Raw genomic sequence first — 18,796 nt, 5'->3', positions numbered from 1 at the left:
ACCTGATGACATTACTTGTAATTAATCATTAGCTGTCTGTCTTGTGGTAGTGTTTGGAGGCCACCAGGTGACACTGAGGCCGAATGGGGTCCCTGGGCTCCGTTTTACTGCCTGCGACCTGTTTTGTGCCATAGATTCACAGCCCCTCAGCTGCAGTTATTGTGAACTCAGAAAGCTGAAGATAAAATGACATAAAGAGGTCAAAACTAAGAGGCTCAGGAAGCTTCCTATAATGCATAAGCCTTCTCACATAAGCCCTCTATATGAAATGTTTTTCTGACAAGTCACAGCTAGTTGTCATCCGCTGCGGTAAGCAGCTCTAGAACCCTCCCTGGTGGGTGCTTGTTTGCTACGTTTGGGACTTTCTTGTTCCCTCTCAGGGCCAAAGACACGCGAGCTCTGCTCTGAGTTCCTCTGACGGCTTTGCACCCTCAGAGCAAACCATCCTTTGGTCCTCCTGCTTCACCAGGCACAGGTCCCCGGGGCTCCTGGGTGAGACAGCGCTGGGCAGCAGGACACCCTAGGGCCAGATGGCTGGCACTCTGTCCCCTTCCCTTGCCACAACCCTAAGGTGACATCTATGTAACAGAAAAGGGCACAGCACCTTCCCCTGGCACTGAGGCTGACTGGCACAGAAGCACTGAGTCTATCCAGATCTCTTATCCTTCAAAATATGGTCATCATGTGCAAAATGTGGTCATCATGTGTGTACAGCCTGCTATGGATGCTCCCTGGCACAGGCGTTGCAGGCGCCAGCTCAGTCGGGGGACGCTGCCTTTTGTGCTGCTCTCTGTAAGAAGCCTCGAACAACAGAGCCTTGGCAGGAGCCCTTAAGTGCTACTATAAAGCAAGTAAATAATCAATCATTATTACTTTTATGTATCCGTGAGCCTTCTCTAATAGGTTCTGATACTATTACGGTGCTGAGGACATGCTGAAATTAAATAATACTGCATTCAGCTGGCATCTATTCCCTTGGAAACACAGGTAAAAATGCATTTAAGAGCTCTCCAGTGACAATGAATATTCATTAATACAACACAGATGTACGCTTGATTTGAAAATAAGGACACTAATTAAAGAGCTATTAAGGTTAAAGAGCAACAAAGGAAATTCAGCTACTGGAAGGCCTGTTCTGGGATCGGGCTGTGACCCATCCATGTGGGGACGGGCACAGGATGGAGATTTGGGGCATTATTTTACTGAGTTTTGTAGCCTGAGCAAGTGGTGTGTATGAGGAGGGCTCTGCCTGCCCTCCCCAGGCTCTTTAATGTGTCAAATTCCTGCTGAATTCGGAGCACGGTCTCCACTCCATTGCTGTGCTCTCCTTGCTCCAGTAAGGGACAGGCACCACATCCCATCCCAGAATTTACAGAATTTCACAGAATTTCCTAGGTTGGAAGAGACCTCAAGGTCATCGAGTCCAACCTCCAACCTAACGCTAACAGCCCTCCACTAAACCATTTCCCTAAGCTCTACATCTAAACGTCTTTTGAAGACTTCCAGGGATGGTGACTCCACCACTTCCCTGGGCAGCCTGTTCCAGTGCCTCACAACCCTTTCAGTGAAGAAGTTCTTCCTAACATCTAACCTAAAACTCCCCTGGCTCAACTTAAACCCATTCCCCCTCGTCCTGTCACCAGGCACGTGGGAGAACAGGCCAACCCCCAACTCGCTACAGCCTCCCTTGAGGTACCTAAAAAAAGCCATAAGGTCACCCCTGAGCCTCCTCTTCTCCAGGCTGAACAAGCCCAGCTCCCTCAGCCGCTCCTCGTAGGACTTGTTCTCCAGGCCCCTCACCAGCTTTGTCGCCCTTCTCTGCAACCGCTCAAGCACCTCCATGTCCTTCTTGTAGCGAGGGGCCCAAAACTGAACACAGTACTCGAGGTGCGGCCTCACCAGAGCTGAGTACAGGGGGACGATCACCTCCCTAGCCCTGCTGGTCACACTGTTCCTAATACAAGCCAGGATGCCGTTGGCCTTCTTGGCCACCTGAGCACACTGCTGGCTCATATTCAGCCGACTATCAACCATCACTCCCAGGTCCTTCTCTGCCTGTCCCGTCCCGTCCCGTCCCGTCCCATTCCTCTTCTTCCCCACAAGCTCAGCACCTCGGCAGCGCTTCTTCTTCTTTATACGTGTGTCACAAATCGCAGCGCTGAGCTGGCCGTGTGCCACCACTGCCCCTCTCCCTCACAGCCCACCCCTCAGGGCGCTGAGGAGCGGCAGCGGTCACCAGCAGCCCGCGGGGGCTCCCCTCAGCCCGCAGCGGTGCCGCTCCCCGCCCCACCCCGACCCCTTTCACCCCACAACCACCCCCTCTCCACTCTTCCCTTTCCCCTCTCCCCACCCCAGGGCCGTTCCCCTCGGCAGGTGCCTGCGGCCGCCTCCGCCCCGGCCCTTCCCTTCCCTCCCCATCCCCGTCCCCGTCCCGCCCCTCAGCAGCGCTCGCCTCAGCGAGGCGGCGGGCGGCGGGCGCCCGGCCCCGCTCCTCATGGCGGCGGCGGGCGGGACGCGGCGGGGCGCCCTGCTGGCCCTGCTGTCCCTGCTGTCCCTCCTGGCCCTGCTGGCCCTCAGGGCCGGGCACGGCGGCGAGGGGCGTGCGGGCTCCCCGCGGCTGCCTCCGGGCTTGCTGGAGGAGCTGCGGCAGCGCCAGCGGGACCTGCGGCGCCTGGCGGCGGCGGAGGGCGGCCAAGCGGAGGGCGCCGGGCTGGGCTGCGGGGACCTGAGTGGGGCGACGGGCGGCGGGGTGCTGGGCTCGGGCTTCACCAAGGTGGTGCAGCGGGCGGCGCTGCCCGGCGGCGGCGGAGCCGTGGCCCTCAAGTCGGTGCACGGCGCCGGGCGGGAGGTGCGGCAGTGCGAGCAGCGCTACGGGGAGCCCGCCGGCTGCCGCCGCCTGGCCGCCTACAAGCTGCTGAAGGAGGTGGCGCTGCTGCAGCGCCTCAGGCACCCCGGCATCGTGCAGGTACGGCGGGGAGACCCTCGCTTCTCGCCGCCCTCGCCTCTTCTCTCCTCGCCCCTCACCTCCGTCTCCCTCTCCCCCAGCTGCGCGGTCACTGCCTCGACAGCGGCGGCGATCCCGGGGCCGGAGTCACGGCCGTGCTGGAGCTGGGAGCCCCCCTGGAGATGATCCAGCTGCTGCAGACCCCCTGGGAGGAGAGGTTCAAGGTAAGGGGGCGGCTGGGTGCGTGTGAGAAGCCCGGCTGAGCGGCTGTCATGCTGGCGCTCCGTTTGCTCCGGCGGATTGGCTTGGACCTCACCCGGAGCTTTGCCATTCCCTCTCTCCAGAGCAGCGCTAAAAGAGCTTTCCACCCGCTGTTACGCCGTGTTTCTGGCTTTCCCCCCACGCCGTGCCACTCCACGGAGCCGCTTTCCCAGCCAGACCCCTCGGCAGTGCCCCCGTCGCTCAGGGAAGCCGTGCTACGTGTCTGTGGGTTTCGGCACGCTGTGTCACAGCAGCGAGCTGAGCAGCCCGTCCCACCCTGTGTGTGTGTGTGATGCTCTTAGCCCCTCAGGTATCGCTGTGATACCAACACCGCTAGATTGCTTTCCTCGCGCTGCGGGTGATAGGGTCGCTGCGGGTGGTAGGGTCGCATCCCATCACTGAGACCTGCCTTGTCCCCCAGGCGCTGCACAGGGACTCCTAAGCTCCCCGGCAGCACGGATGAGTTGTGACACGGCGCTTGCTTTGCTGATGGCTTGTGTTACAGTTTGCCTCCAGGTCTCTGTCGGGGACTACTCTCTCACTACTACTTGTTAGCTTCCCGGGAGGAAAGAGCATCAGGTAGAAGCGTGGGTACCTTAATATCAATAAGAAATACTTTGGGCAAAATAAAGAGGCAATAAGACTCAAAATATAAAATCCCTGCTTGCTTGTGGTCCACAATGTTGAGAAGGAGCCGTCCAAGCCAGAGGGGGAGTGTGGCATTCACACTTGCTGAGCTGAGGGACGTGAAGCTGAGTTTCATAGGATTGCTTCACTAACCGAGTTCAAGTAGCATCAGAGCTCCCAGAGTTGTTTCTCTAGACCTCTGCAGCTCCAACTTTGGCTTACAAACCATTTTGTACTGGCTGCTTCTTAGCTTTCTCAGCACCACGTTTCCTCAAATGCGCCAGTCTCCTGTGGAGCTAGAAACCCTCGGTACTGGATTAGCCGGTGGTGAGGTTTGGTGAGGTGACATTAGGACTTTAATAACCTTTGGAGTGATGGAGTGATGAAGACACTAAAACCAAATGTAGACTGGCAGTGTCTAGTCCTGTTTCCTAATTAGGGCGTCTGAAAGGATGGGATTTCCCCTCTAACGAGCCACATCAGATACCAGAGATTCTGTGAATGGTTCCAAGCACACAAACCCTTGTGCCTGCAGAGATCGCTATCTGAGGCAGTGAGAGGTGGTGTGGGGCTGCCTGGCACACCTAGCTGATGATACAGTTAATCTGATGCTAGGGCTCCGATACGGAACGAAAAATGCTGAAAAATGCTGCAGCTACTTAACCAAACTGCTGGTTCAGTATGAACGCGCTTTTCTAGCTCTGGTTTGTCCAACAATTGTTCGCCAAGCTTTATGCTGGATCAGGTATTGTATGAGCTTTCCCTGCTGCCAGAAAGTTGACATAAAGGCCAAAAGCTGGCAATAAATGTATTGCATGCTTTGGCTAATTCTTCAGAAGCATGATTGTGTGCCCAAATTCATGCTGCTGAGCAATGCAGCAACGCATGAATCTGGTATTAATGACCATGGAGCCTCAGTCTGTATGGAGCAGCATGGGGGAAGGGAGGGGAACATACTAATTCTATGCCAGAGTGGGAAAAAAACCTTCTGATTTCAGCTCACAAATCAATACAGCTCCTGAAACATGAAGGCTGCTATTGTTTTCCTCACAGCTTTCTCCTTTAGTTCCTCTAACTGCAAATGGCTCTTTTTGCATATACACATTTTTAAAAAATGCTGCTAAAGTACTTACCACAGTCAAATCCCATGGCAATGTTGATAATAAATTTTGTAGCATACATATAATTACCTTTTAAGTACTATATGCCTTGTTGCCTTTAATTTCATTGAATGCCCTCTCCTTTGTTCTACTTCCAATTTAATAGCTGTTTTTCATCTGTTTTTCCCATGCATATTCATCTTCTCTTTCTCAGATTTGCCTGGGCCTTGTGAAACTGCTGTTTTACTTGGCACATTCCCCCCTGGGTTCAATAGTCCTCTTGGACTTCCAGCCAAGGCAGTTTGTTATGGTGGATGGAAACCTAAAAGTGACAGACATGGATGATGCCAGCACCGAGGAACTGTCGTGCAAGGAGGACAATGACTGCACACTCGACTTCCCTGCGAAAAGCTTCCCTCTCAAGTGCTCTTCAGCCGGGAAGTGCGAAGGAATAAACGAGAAGAAGAATCTTTTCAATGCATATCGGTATGTGCAGTTAGATGGGGGAAAAGCGGGGGGTTTGAGCTCCGTCAGTGCCACGTGGCCTCTGCTGTCTTGCGCTTCTTCACTGCACGCCTCCCCCTCAGCTCTGCCAAAGGGTAGTTAAGGAGCGCTTTGAAGCAAGTTTATTTTCCTTATAAGGCAGGAAAATAGTTGTGTTGTTTGGGGAGGATGCAGGCATCTTGCTGCTGCTGCTGCTCCCTTTCCCTGGCGCCCCCTAGGAACTTGCCCCAGAGGTTGCACCTGGGAATTTATTGTTTGCCAAACCAGAAAACCTTGACATCTGGGGCTACGTGCACTGGGAGTGGTGACAGTGCAGGCTATCTGCCACAGCACACCAGCTTTGACCCACTGCTGTTGCGAACAGGCTAGGTAACGTTTACCTTGCGCTTGGGGTCTCTCTACAAAACTGTAGGCAGCAGCGGCATGGCACTAACTCAGGGAACGGGCAGCGGCTGAGAGCCACAGCACATCCTAACAGCCTCTGGCTCTTCAGATCCCGGCTTTATTTGAGCCTGGGCAAGTGGCTTCGTGCAGGGCTTGGCTGCACGCTGTGCTGTAAGGACTGGGCCTTCAGAGCAACTCACAGGAATGGTCTGAGAGATGCCAACAAAGTGTTCAAACATTACTTAGTAACCAGAGCAGACTTACTGGTTGCCTATGGATAATCAAGTCACAGGACAACATAGATAACTTAATCATGAAGGAAGTTAAGCTGCTGTTTTCTAATCAGTCTGTGGGATTTTGCAGGTATTTTTTCACCTATCTTCTGCCACACTCCGCACCACCAGCTTTGCAGCCCTTTTTGAGTGATATTCTCAATGCAACAGGTACCAGCTAACGTTCATAAACTAAGGCTTCTCGATGAGAAGACTCCCAGTGGCATTTCGTGGAGTTACTTGTCCCTGTCATCTTTTCCTGTAAATGCAGGTGATTTACGATATGGAATAAATGAAACCGTGACAGCTTTTGAGAAGGTTTTACATCTGTACAAGTCCGGGCTTTATCTACAGAAAAGACCTCTTCTTTTAAAAGGTACGTGAATTTGAATGCTTTCCCTAACATAATTACTGAGGGAGCAAGGAACTTGGTAGCCAGTCCAATTCTGTTCTCTCATACTTTCAGGCACCGTATAGTCACTGGGAGTAGAATTAAGGACCAAAAGCATCTTTTTTTTTCCCCCCCTCATTTGAGCAGTCTTTTGTCATTTCTTCTTGGGAGCTATGCATGATTGCATTGTTTTGCAAAGCAAATGCAGTGCAGACAATCTGGCATACATATGAACATGTGTTTGCACTACTTCTAAATACCCTTCATAATGTGCATCAGCCTGTGCTGTAAGCAAATATATTTGGGATAGTTTCAGCAACGAGAACAGAGCAGTAAGCTGAGTCTCTCATGTCCCTCTGCAGGATCACCTTCTTGTACAGACTGTAGGTCAGTTTCCCAGGCTGCCAGCAAACTTCCCACTTCACTCAGTGGCTTCTGTCCGATGAGCACCGTTGGTTATGGGAGCACAGAGTGGGGAGGTCGCAGCACTGGGATTAGTGTGGCAGGGGAGCTTGGTGCCCTCTAAGTTTATTTTTTTCTGAAGACCCATCCTAGCTGGTTTGTAGATAGGTAAATTAACTTTTATCAGGTGCATTCCTCTGAAAAAGACCCGTTTGGTGGTAGAGATGGGGCCAATCATTATTCCAACTGGGAGGCTTCAAAGGTCCAGTGGTTACTGCAGCTTACATGTTCCTGAGTGTTCACTTGAAGTGATGGAGAAGTGATGGTAGCTTGAGAATGGAAGTCTCTTAATGCATGGAAGAACTGGAATTTGCAGATATAAACAAAGATACCCAGTCATTTACACTGAAAGACCAGCAGCTTTAACAGCGAACACCAGAATTTTCCAGTGGTGCCTACTCATTAGCTTAGCAAGTGCCCCAGTAGCCATGTGCCAAAGTGACCACTGTCCTAGAGGTGTGGGGAAGGACTCTTAGTCCACAACAGCCATAGCATCGCCTGCTCAGGCTTGTCGAGTCTTTTGTATCCTGCTGGAACAACATCTAGCCTCCCTTTCACCCCTGGGGGTTCCCAAATCTCCCCATGTGGCTGGCAGCACGCTGCTGTTGTAGGGGCTGAGGTACAGGAGAGGTCACTGTGATGGTGGCTTCCCTGGGGCTGTGCTAGGAAGGCCGGTCTGCACAGCAGCCTCCCCTCTGCCCAGCCCCTGTTTGTTGACTCCATCCCTTCACCCTGCTCTCTGTAGGGGCTCCTCTATTGTATTTCTGGGGGAACTGCTGTCCTGTGCCCGATCACAGAACTGGGCTCCTTTCAGCTTTGCAGCTCTGCCCATTTCAGCAGGTCGGTTCAATCTGTCTCCATCACTTCTCCTTTAAGAGTTCCACCAAAGTGCAGGATGCCAAATTCACTTTGTAACTAGTCTCTGAAAGTGCACCTGGAGTTTCCCTACATGCCAGCTTTCTGTTCCCAGAGTACGTCGCCCTAAAGGGCTTCCGGACGGTGGAAGCAGAAGACTACAAGTGCTGGCCCTCCTACAGCCACCTGGGCTGCCTGCTGTCTGTCCACAGCCCCGAGGAAGCCGCTGCAATTTGTAACTCCCAGTCGCAGTGTCAAAGCTTCATCCTCACCCAGCAGAGGACATGGACAGGTGAGCTCGGACAGAGGTCTGGGGACAGGGGCTTGAAGTTACCTTGCCACGTGGTGCCCCAGCGCCCTTGGCTGTGTGTAGAGGTAACACCTTCACTGTGCTGTGTGTCTGCAAATGAAAAAAGAGGGATTATATTCTCCTTCTTCAGACTCTTCCCTCGTCAGGTTTTGCACAGGACAGCTATGTGCTGTTAGACAGTTACTTACTGCACGCAGAGATGGCTTCACTTTGGTGTTAGGCTGAACAGCTCCTGCGGTACGTGTAGTTTGCAAAGAGCTGCTGGGCTGTGTGAGATGAAAGAAGCTGTGCAGAAGTGGGTGGTTGCTATTGTTATAATTAAAGGAATCATGGCTTACAAGTTGTTATCCCCTTTATCAAAACTAAATCCCCAAACCAATGGATTTCCAAAATGTCCCTGTAATTAGCTCTGATTATAGCCTTTTATAGCGACCATGTTTTTAGAATTATTATAAATTGCCTCATTTAGTTGACACTTCAATCGTGGGCTAAATTGTTACTCATAAAGTACGACACTCAATGAGTGTTTCCAGTGGTGGTGCAGAAGAATGATGTCTTGTTGGCTCACAAGGCATTTATTTTAAAAGCAACAATGCCAAAAAATGCTGCTCTTCCATGGCATCGTGTGCGATTGGCACAGGGCTAGCGGCTGACACCAGAGCACTGCCCTGGTATGAGGTAAATCTGGGGCCAGCACCAGGCTCCCGATGGGCTGTGTGAGTGCTGCCCAACGTGCCTGGCTGCCCAGCGGGGTGGACGTTTGCAGCTGTGCTTGGGGACACAGAAGGAGCTTCAGGTCCTGCTGATGGTGTGACACAAATGGCACAGGGTGGGAGACCCTGTCTGCAGTGCCTGGTCCCTGCCATCCAGCACTGTGCCTGCAGCTTGGGGATTTTTTTTCTTCCTCGTGTTCTTACAGCAAACCTCCCTACCCAACGATGACAAAAGTGTCAGGCCTCCAAAGTGCTGAGCACCTAACTTTTCTGCTGGGATTTGTGAGGGCTGGGGGAGCATGCTAGTCCTTCGTGCAGCTCCGTAAAGCAACACAGGACTTCAAAGCTTTTTGGGCTTGATGTTGCATTTCTTGTGCACACTTGTTGAGCTCAATGAGCACCTTGGAGTGCAAAACACATCTATGGCAGGGCAGAATGACTGTCTGTGGAGAAAGGGTTATGTTGCCGTGTCTTTTGGAGTAAATAGTGTGGGTCAAGGTGAATCTACCTCCTTTGTTAAACTTGTGTTTGTATTTCCTTTCCAGGGCGCCCACTCGCCTCGTTTCAGAGTAGCCCAACTGACTTAATACCGGATGCTAATGCTGTAGTCTATATTAAACGATCAGCTTCCTCAGGGAAAAGACTGTAAAGACAATGAGATCGCACAAAACGATCCTGTGAGGAACAAACCGTTGGGGAGAATTTAATCTACTGGAAAGAATGACACAATTTATTTTGCTTTGGGATGTGATCTCCCTGCCAGCTCCGATTGAGTCAAATGCTGCTGTCTCCTTGATCAAAGCTCCAATTCCTCATTGCAGAATGCTCCCTTCCCCACAGCCCCGCTAGCTTGTTTAGCTGTTCCCACACTGCTGTTCCGCATAAGCGCTCTCAGTTTTAGTCAAATGTCGCCAGACTCGGCAATACCTAGCCTTGCTGCTTCAGTAACCAGCTTGGCAGCCAAGAAATAAAAATAACTGCAAGGGACCCGGCTGGAGTAAGCCAAGTTAGTTCAGTAGACTCCAAAAAACCTACAAACAACGTACCCTGGAGAATGCAGCGGCTCCTTCCACAGCTGCCAACGAGGATTTCACACCACTGCACATGTAAGGGGCCAGGCTTCAGCCACGGGGCTGAGGTTGCAGGGTTGGGATCTGTAACCAGAGGTTGATGCTGGGGGTGGTCTTCCAGGGAGGGTCTTGATTCAGTTCCTTCAGGGGCAGAGGAGGGAGGTGGTGGGGAGGTCAGCTCTGGAATCCAACGCCAGGAGGCTTGGATGCAGGACTTGTGATTTGTGTGATTTGTGATGCCAGCTCCCATGTATCAACCTTGAAGGTTTTCTCTGTTACTTTCCGTGAAAGAGCGAGACATTCAAATTATTTATGTATAAAGTGTTACTCTGTATGGCAAAGAATTACTATGTTTATTCTAAGCAAGCTGTTTTTTTCATTGCCTGTGTTTCAATGCAACCAAAAGCAAAATGCAAGTGTTCCTCACCTTCAACCTGCCCAGCATCGTTGCCCGCTCCTGAGGACAACACCTGAGTGTGATCAGCAGTGTGTGAATGTGCCCAAGCCCTTGGGATGCTGACTTTTCCTCCTAGCCCCCTGGAAAGGGCTGCTCTCAGGACACCGATTGGTGCCTGAGCTCCTGCCTGGCATCCTGCTGTGCTTTTCATGAGCTGCTCCTGGGATTCCTAGTGCAGGTGCTCACCTTTAAGCTCATTAGTACTCTATTAACCCGCAGCAATGCCATTGCATGGGGGCTTTCTCATGCAATTGCAACCCCTGCTGCTTAACACTGAGGCTCAGGGACTCTGATAGGATATCAATTAATGAGAATTGCCATTAGCACAACAAGAAGGCTCTTCGTGCTGTGATTGCCACATTGCTGCAGGCTTTGTGAAGGCAGGGCTTTGAAAATGGACGGGCACAGCCAGTTCTCTCCATTACAGTGGGTCCTGTGGAAAGGTCCTGCCAGGGGTTCTCTATTGTTTCACGTTGGCCTGGCCAAGCAGGGCTTCAGGCATCTGCTCTGGGGTTGCTTTGCGTTAGCAAGAGGTAATGAGAGTTTATTCCGTATCTCAACCTCAGGAGATACGAATCAGATGTACATTCCCCAAAGCGAGGGCAAGTGCCAGCCCAGAGCCATTTCAGCGAGGAAGAAACAGGATGGGAGTGTTCAGAGGTTGTAGTGCTTCCAGGCTGTGTTAGGAAGGTCCTCCTGGCTTCAAAATCTCTCCTGGCAAAAAGCACAGGTTCTGGGAATGCCACGAATTCCAGTCATGCAACGCTCCTTTCATCTAGCAGCTTTTTCCATGGAGGTTTGATTGTACGAATCTCTGCAAATCAGAGTCAGGTCCGGCCCGCCAGCAGATGGTGCAGGGCATGGCAGGGTGCTTCGTGTGAACCGCAGGGTCCAGCATCAGCCCCGCAGTTCTCAGAGCCTGAGGGCAGGCACAATGCCATCCTGTCCTCCAAGTTTTGAGCCCACGGTACTTAATAATAAAAAACTGTTAATGAAAAGGGAAGCTGGCTTAGAAGATGCTGCAGATCTGCTGTTAGAGGGGTGTGTGCATTTGGTGTGGGGGCATTTGGCTAGGCCTGGGGAGCCATCCTGCTGAGGCTGGACGGGGCTGGTGAGAGCTGGGTGAGGCACAGGCAGGGAAGCTGTGTTAGCACCCGCTGCATCCACAGCTCCAGCCTGATGCACAATCGAGGAAGCCCAGTCAGTGCAGAAGTGTCTCCCAGCCTGACTTTCCCCAGCTTCTTGCTGCTACCATCTGCTCAGAAACCTTTCCAGCAGCTGTGCCACTCTCAGTGCGTGTAAAATCCATCCTCCTTTAGCCCACTGCAGGCAGCCTGTGGCCCTGGAGCTCCGGGCAGCTCATGAACATCTTTTGTGCCAGCTCTGTGCAGGGCACCGAGGCTGCTTGCAGCCCTGAGGTGTGCACATGCGGCTGCTTTGTAGTGAGCTATCTCTGTGCCTCATCTCACCCAGCCAGTCTTTATTCATTCTAGCCTTTTATTAAATTATAACTGCCTCGAGCAGCTCCAGGCTTCCCGTTCCAGTGAAAATTTCAGTGAACGCCTGAAAACTCCTTCGGTAACTACGGTACGTGCAAAACTCCGACACAAACATTTGCTGCCCTTAAAGCTTCCAGTTGCTGGAGTCAATTTGTCTCTGCTATCACTGATCAGTATTTCAGCCACCATCGTGGGATGTGTAACAGAGGAAAGTGCTTGGAAGGAAACAGCAGGGGATCCACTGCAATGGAAACCATGTGTGGTGGAGGAATAATATTTACCTAAATGTGTCTATCACATCTTCTCAAAAGATACTGCTATTAGGAGAAAATGGACATGAAAATGTTGCCTCCGTAGATGAAAGTTAGGAATATATTTTTTTTAAAAAAGCACATACTTTAATACTCCTAATTAATTCCATACTGCAATAATGGAGATAAAGCCACATCCATAAAGGATAATACCATGTACTCCAAAGATGTAAACCGCAGTTTAATAAATAGCAACAGCTGCCGCATGACTCATACCAAGTGTGTTTGCACACACATTCACATGGCGGCTGCCTCCATGGTGGAGCGGAGCGGGGAGCAAGTGGGGCAGAGACAAATAAGAAAGAACAACTCCTGGTGCCTCAGCCAGGCTGTGGGTAACAACCAAGACAATACCTGCTGCATGTGACACGTTGTGCGAGCTTCAGTGGAGTCCTAAGCAGCATTCCAACAGCTGAGGATGGTGGCCTTGCCAACACTGATCGTGGGCGATAGCTGCGGGGGATGAGGGCCAAGTGCCTCTGCTTGGAGTCTAGCTCCTGGCTCTGCGTGAGGGCTTCAGGCTCATGCTCTGGGGCTGTTTGGCCTTCAGCACCCCTGGCTGGCCAACACGGAGCAAAAGTGTTGACTCACCTACTCCTTCCCCCTGGCAGACATCCCCTGCATTCATTTCATGCATGTCCCTCACAGCCGAGCCGTGTGTGGCAGGGTAGCCGCGGTGCCCTTATTTCATCTGCTCTCGGGAAGGAAATATTGTGGCAGGACACCACATCTGAAAGGTGCAGCCACAAGATCAGCCTGCTTCTCATTTGTAGCCTGCCTTCCCACTGACTGCTGATGGCTTCTAGATTAGGAAGCGTTGAACAATGCAGCAATAACCCAAAGTACACAACCGGGGTCAAACCTACGCGTTAAAAGCATGGTGCTTAGCTACACTGTGTTACTGACACCATACATCACATCTTCCCAATCCAAGCCCACACTAGGCTGAAGAAAAGACAAGTTCCTACATTATATTACGTTTACAAGCATTCGTTCTCAAGCCTCATCAAAATCAAGGGAATTTTCTCTTGGACTTGTTGGATGAAATCCATTGCCCTGCTCACAGCACTGGAAACATAAGATCCATCCTCAAAATGAAGTAAAGCATCAGCCACTCCCAAAGCTACAAAATAAACAACCGAATTTCCACACTCTTGTATCTGTAAGCTACGTTTCCCACATAAAGTCTTCAGCAAGCAAATTGGTTTTCTCTGCTGGGAAAAACCCTGCTGCAAATTCCCTCAGTGCTTCCGACGACAGATCAGAGGGCTCAGGCTTAGATTAAAAGCTTGATAATGAAACCTGGGGACACGAGTTAGTCATCGCATTGGGTAGCCAGAGAGGCGTTTTATGAATGTCTTGGGGACACTTGGGTGCGAAGGAAATTTTCGAAGAGCTCAGCTGGAAAATGCCAAGAAACACTTCAGATAACCGGCTGCTCTGTTCCGCTCGGCGCGGTTCCTCGCCCGTTTGGAGAGGGAGCCATGAGCTCCCACTCTTAATTAATCTTGCTCCTGTCTGTTTCTTCTGATTCTTTACATACACGAGAAACAATTCACCTTCCCTTCCAGTGAATCTAATGCCATGGTTTGCAGTTTCATGGGTTGGGTATTTCACTCATCTAGCAGAAATATTTTTACGTGCCGATGATCATTAGCACTACCTCCGAAACAAAGCTTTTGCACCAGACCCAATTCCCTCCTACTGTAGAGCAGCAAACCCCCAAGTTTTCCTGGCACCGCTAAAGACTGGTTGAAGATGCGCTCTGGAAATAAAGCACGGCCTAATCGCAGCTGGCGTTTGTTCACTTGCTGTATGGCAGCAGCGATAAAAGCCTCCTCTGAGACCCTTGTAAACAGCAAAGGGTTCTTTGCTCCACCCAGGCAATTTTACAGAGAAGCTGCTTCCAGCACAGAACGACTGACTCGCCAGTGCTTTTCAAATAAAAACAAGGAAAAAAAAAAAAAAGAGTAGTGTTTAAGAACTACATGTCGTCGAATGGTTTTTATTTAATTTTAATGGGGTTTTTCAGCTTTGAAAGAAATCGGTGATGCATAACTCCAACAGTGCTGCCCTCATCTCGCTAGGATAACACCAGCACATAAGGACTGGTCTCCCAGCCTCACCTGCTTTGTTTTCCCACTGACAGAGGCTGTCACCCAGCGCTAACGGCAGAGCCCACAGGCCCTTGGCCAGGCGATGTGCGAGGGAGGACGGTCTGCAAAGCCTCACCGCCACTGACCCTGCAGGATGTTACCACAGCTGTCAGGGGAGCTGCCACCCATGGGCTGGGGAGATGGAGTCGACATGAATTTGCCGTGGTGGCTGGAGGCTGGAGGCACCGTGTGGAGGCAGCTGGCCTCCCCTCCAGCTCCCACAGTAGGAATAGAAAGGATTTTTCATTTCAAGCCAGTCTAGCAAAACAGTGTCAGCCCTGCCAGCCTGTAGATGAGCTACCTTAGGAGCGGGGAGTTGTTCCCGTGCCAGGAACCAAATCAAAGTCCCACCTGCATCCTTAGAAGTGCAGCTTTACCTCGCCTGACCTCCCCATCCCGCAGAGGACCCTGGACTCGAGAGGATCGGCTTTTGCATGTTCATGCACAGGAAAAGAATAGGGAGAACAAACAAAACACTCCACCCTCTTCCACTTATTTAAGATCAGAAAGAGAGTGTAGGCTAAGCCTGGAGGACTGGATTTATGGATTCAGAAGAACCTAGTTATTAAAATGTTATGAAAGTTTTCCTCTCCTTTAAATGCATAAATATGCAGATGAAAGGAGCCATGTGATCTGGCCACTGGCCATGCTGCTGCAGGCTCAGCCTAATTATCAGCAGCCAGCTCTGCCGCTTTTTAAGTGGTGAACATGATTAAAGATGCAAAGACAATTGAAGAAAGTTAGATTGGTTCTTACAGGGCCTGCTTCTATTTTATAACCACATGGCAGCTTGGCCTTGAGACTGAATCTGTCCTTACAAGCTGAGGGAGAAAAGTTCTGCTGATCAGACGGTTTCTTTTCAACCACAAGCTCCACGTGCTCTTGAATTCATCATTTTCATAGCAAGACGTTTGCCAAGGCAAGCTGCTTTCCTTCCCCGATCTGAGAAAATCAGAGCTCAGACAGGGAGCACGGGAGGCAGGGGCAGCCCCGCCAGGTGAGAGGGGAATCGCAGCTTCAGAGGCGTGCTCTCGGTGTGCAGATCCTCCCGGCCAGAGAGGTGCTAACTTGTTGTGAAGGCAGTGTGAAAATAGGACTTCAGGAGCTTCCCCTTTCCTCTGGAACTGAGAAAATCATGGAGAAAGCCAGATGGTCTCCCGCGTTTGGGAGAGAACCGCAGTTCCGTGGGCAAAACAAAGAGCTGGGATTCCTTCCCCCAGCACTGCCATTTTTTTTTTTAATTTTTTCTCTAGCTTGGTTTCATAGCTGCTGCAGCTAAGGCAAAGCCAAGTAATCTGGCAGCATCCGCCCTTTTGTGATCTGTATTCACAGGGGGACGGAGCCAGGCGCTGCCGGGTGACAGACCTGTCAAGTCTCACGCATCGAGTGTGAATCTCACCCAGCTGGGTGCTGGCCTCGTGCCTCCTGCAGCGCGGCTCTGTCCTGTGCCTCCCCAGGGCCTCTGCCCTGCCCCGGGGCTCCGTGCTGAACCATGCACGGGGGGGTAAGAAGTGGCAGCTTTCTGAGCATCCTGGACTGTTTTTTCATGGCTTTCCTGAAAGATTTGGCTGGTTTTTAGCTCCACCACAGCGCACAGCAGAGCTGCCCCATGTGGGAGTGAGTCTGTGTCTATGCACAGCCCCAGCCTGCTCCGGGACCAGCTGGAGGCACCTGAGATGTGTGCACCCCTGGGACACAGCAGTTTCACTCCACCTTGACCCTGCTGGTGCCCACACATGGCAGAGGGATGCCCAGGCACCGGTCAGCACTACCTTCAGGAGGTCACCCCTTAAGCCGTCCAGATATGAGCTGGAAGGAGCCATCCATTTAAGAAATCCCCTCGAACAGGATCTGTCGCCCTCCAGACACAGCCTAGGACATGCCGTGTCTCAGCATGACCCTGACACCATGCAAATGTGCTGGGAGATTGAGGTCCTATCAGCCAGGGTCCCGTCCTGGTGGGTGGCCACCACAGAGGCAGCCACCTCGTCTCGCTTTGCAATCAGCAGGGGCAATCTGTTTGACCTCTGGTGGATGTCTGCTCCTGCATGGATGCATTGCGTCCTCAGAGTGCTTATTGATTAGAAAAGCAGCTCAGCGATAGACATGTGAAATGGATCCTACTTGAGGGGTCTCGTGTCAATACCCGGCCGTGCAGGCTGAGAGCTACGGCATGTGCACTCTGCTTGCTGCTGGAAGCGTGGCTCTGTTCCTCCGCTGAGCCGAGGGCTTCATGGCAGGAGCCGGCCTGTCTCCTCCCCTCTTGATTTACAAGCCAGATACTCATGGAGCCACTCTGTCCTTTGGGAAGGAGCAGTGCAGGCACAGATGTGGCTCTGTCCTCCCAAGATTAAGGCCTTCTCCAGTTTCTCGCTGATTTAACCACCTCCCAGAGCAGAAATTGATGGGAGACAAAGACGGAAAATAAGCCTGATTGTTATGTCTCATACCTGAGCAGCCCCTACAGCCCCCTGCCCTGCTATGCCTGCTTTGGGCCTTTAGCCTTCTCACGTCACATCATATTTGTCAAGAAATAAACCAGTGAAAGAAATGCAGCCTGTCTGTGCCAAAGCCATGCCTTAGGAAGCCCCACTATAATTTTGTGTTCCCCTCAAATGTTTCCTGTTTAAACGGCGAGCCTGTAGCACTACTGTAGCACCACTCCTGCATAACCGAGGGTCCCCGAAGAACTGTTTTATGATTACAGGTTTGCTAAGGTTGAGATTTGCATTTCCCCCATTATGCTCACTCCGCACTGCTTCCCGGATCATGTTCTCTTTTACGAATAAAGTAGTGCTGGGCACAAACTGCTCATTAAAACCTATTTCAAGTCACAATCTCTTTCACCGTTTGACAAAACAAACATGCCTTATCCTGGAGATTATTCTACTGCAAAAAGATAAGCAAAACGGGCCAGATATCAATGCTAATTACCCTATAAAGGACATTCCATACTGATCCAATATATACAGTCAGGCTTACGGAAGTCTGTTTTTTCTGAAGCATTAATAATGCATAAGCATGCTGCTCTTTCTAGTCTCAGCCAGATGCCTCTGTATTATGAGCCCATTCTCACTAATATATTCCCTGGTAGAGGAAAAGAGGATTAATCACACACAGAGAATGGCAGGAATATACATATTTTAATAATTCTCCGTTTCCCGTTCTTGGCATTTGTTTGCTTTTGAAGATAGGCTGGTGCTCTCCCTAGGGATGGGAAGGGGCTGCCTGGCAGCCGGCATGTTGCCACTCGCTGCTGGCTCAGGGCTTGCTCCCGAGGTGCCACACGCAGGGCACTGGGGCTGCTGAGAGCCTCTTCCCCCCCAGCAGCTCCCCTGAAGTCAAATGTTAGTGGTAGACTTGCATTTCGACCCCACTATCACAATACTTTCACTACATTCCAGCCATATAACTGAGTTCCTCTTGGGGTAGCATCTGTAAAACGGAGTGGTTCACAGGCTGGGAAATTGTATGTGCTTGCATTTAAAGTGCTGTTCCTGTAGTGAGCACCTCCATTTTTATCTGCAAAGCGCAGGACAGAGATCAAATAATTCAGTCAGAGAGTGAGAACCAACAGTTCTGTTGTGCTTGATTTAAGCAAATGCAAATCCACATCCCTGGAAAAGTTTCCCCACTGCTCTCCTCACACCAGCACCAAGAGCTGCACTGCTCCATGGGCAAACAGATCTACAGGCAGCCAGAAGCTAACCTGGAAGATGTTTTAAGTCAGATGAGATCCTTGATGTGGGTCCAGTGGCAGCATGAGTGTGGTCAGGAGCCCAGGACAGCAGTGAGAGCATGGCTGAGGACCAGGGAGCTGCACAGGAGACACTTTTCCGTCAGTAACCTACAGAACTGGCCTGACCCACATTCATGAAAAAGCTGAGCTCCGGCTTTCCACCCGGCAGCTGGGTCCTTGACTGGTTCCTGCATTTACAACTGCTTATAAATTGTATTCAGTGGAACCTGAACGCAAACACATGTGCAAGCTCTCTTCTACAAGGGATTTCAAGAAATACCTCAAATTTTAGCATATGTATATCTTATCATGATGCACAGACTGCGATGTCTGTCTGTCCCGCTCTGTGGTGGGGCAGCAGAGCCTGCTGTGCCAGCTTGGTTTCCCAAAGCCTCACCACACGGGCAGATAAGCTTCAGTGCCAGCGACCAGGCAGGCAGGAGGGACTGGGAAAGCACCCCAGGTGAAGCACCCTGCTAGGTATGCCTAACTTGTGTAACCACAGCTTGTGCTCTGCAGGTGACTACTGGTAAAATCTCAGCCTCACAAACCCCAAATAGATATGAGACTGCACAAAGGGATTCTGCAGACACATTACTCTGTAGTTTAAAGCACGGTGAGGAAGGCCAGGGTGCTGGAAGCACCAAGTATTTTGCATGACCCCAGCTGTAAGGGGTTACATGTGTCTTTTGTGTAATCACTCAGGGCCTGGTTACTGATAACAGCAATCTGCTCACCCAC

The 18,796-nt window shown here is 51.2% G+C and overlaps 1 protein-coding gene across 1 annotated transcript; it reads left to right on the top strand.

Annotated features, from left to right (window-relative positions):
• The first annotated feature begins 2,486 nt into the window (after window positions 1–2,486).
• On the top strand, window positions 2,487–10,198 carry LOC309879011 (extracellular tyrosine-protein kinase PKDCC-like). Its single transcript, XM_082762249.1, has 7 exons — window positions 2,487–2,965; window positions 3,046–3,168; window positions 5,147–5,418; window positions 6,184–6,263; window positions 6,364–6,468; window positions 7,916–8,092; window positions 9,369–10,198. Exons 1-7 carry the CDS (start codon window positions 2,495–2,497, stop codon window positions 9,470–9,472), a joined length of 1,332 nt encoding a protein of 443 aa, XP_082618375.1. The 5' UTR covers window positions 2,487–2,494; the 3' UTR covers window positions 9,473–10,198.
• The last annotated feature ends 8,598 nt before the right edge of the window (window positions 10,199–18,796 follow it).

This window comes from Aythya marila, assembly GCF_965140915.1.
Source record: "Aythya marila genome assembly, chromosome: 5".
NCBI lineage: Eukaryota > Metazoa > Chordata > Aves > Anseriformes > Anatidae > Aythya > Aythya marila.
This window is presented reverse-complemented; position numbering and strand designations above follow the sequence as displayed.

What these genes read in the sequence shown, in the direction of transcription:
- LOC309879011 (XM_082762249.1), top strand. Translation starts at nt 2,495, where the DNA reads ATGGCGGCGGCGGGCGGGACGCGGCGGGGCGCCCTGCTGGCCCTGCTG. An exon ending in GGCACCCCGGCATCGTGCAG is followed by an intron (nt 2,966 to 3,045) that starts GTACGGCGGGGA and finishes CCTCTCCCCCAG; the next exon opens with CTGCGCGGTCACTGCCTCGA. An exon ending in TGATATTCTCAATGCAACAG is followed by an intron (nt 6,264 to 6,363) that starts GTACCAGCTAAC and finishes CTGTAAATGCAG; the next exon opens with GTGATTTACGATATGGAATA.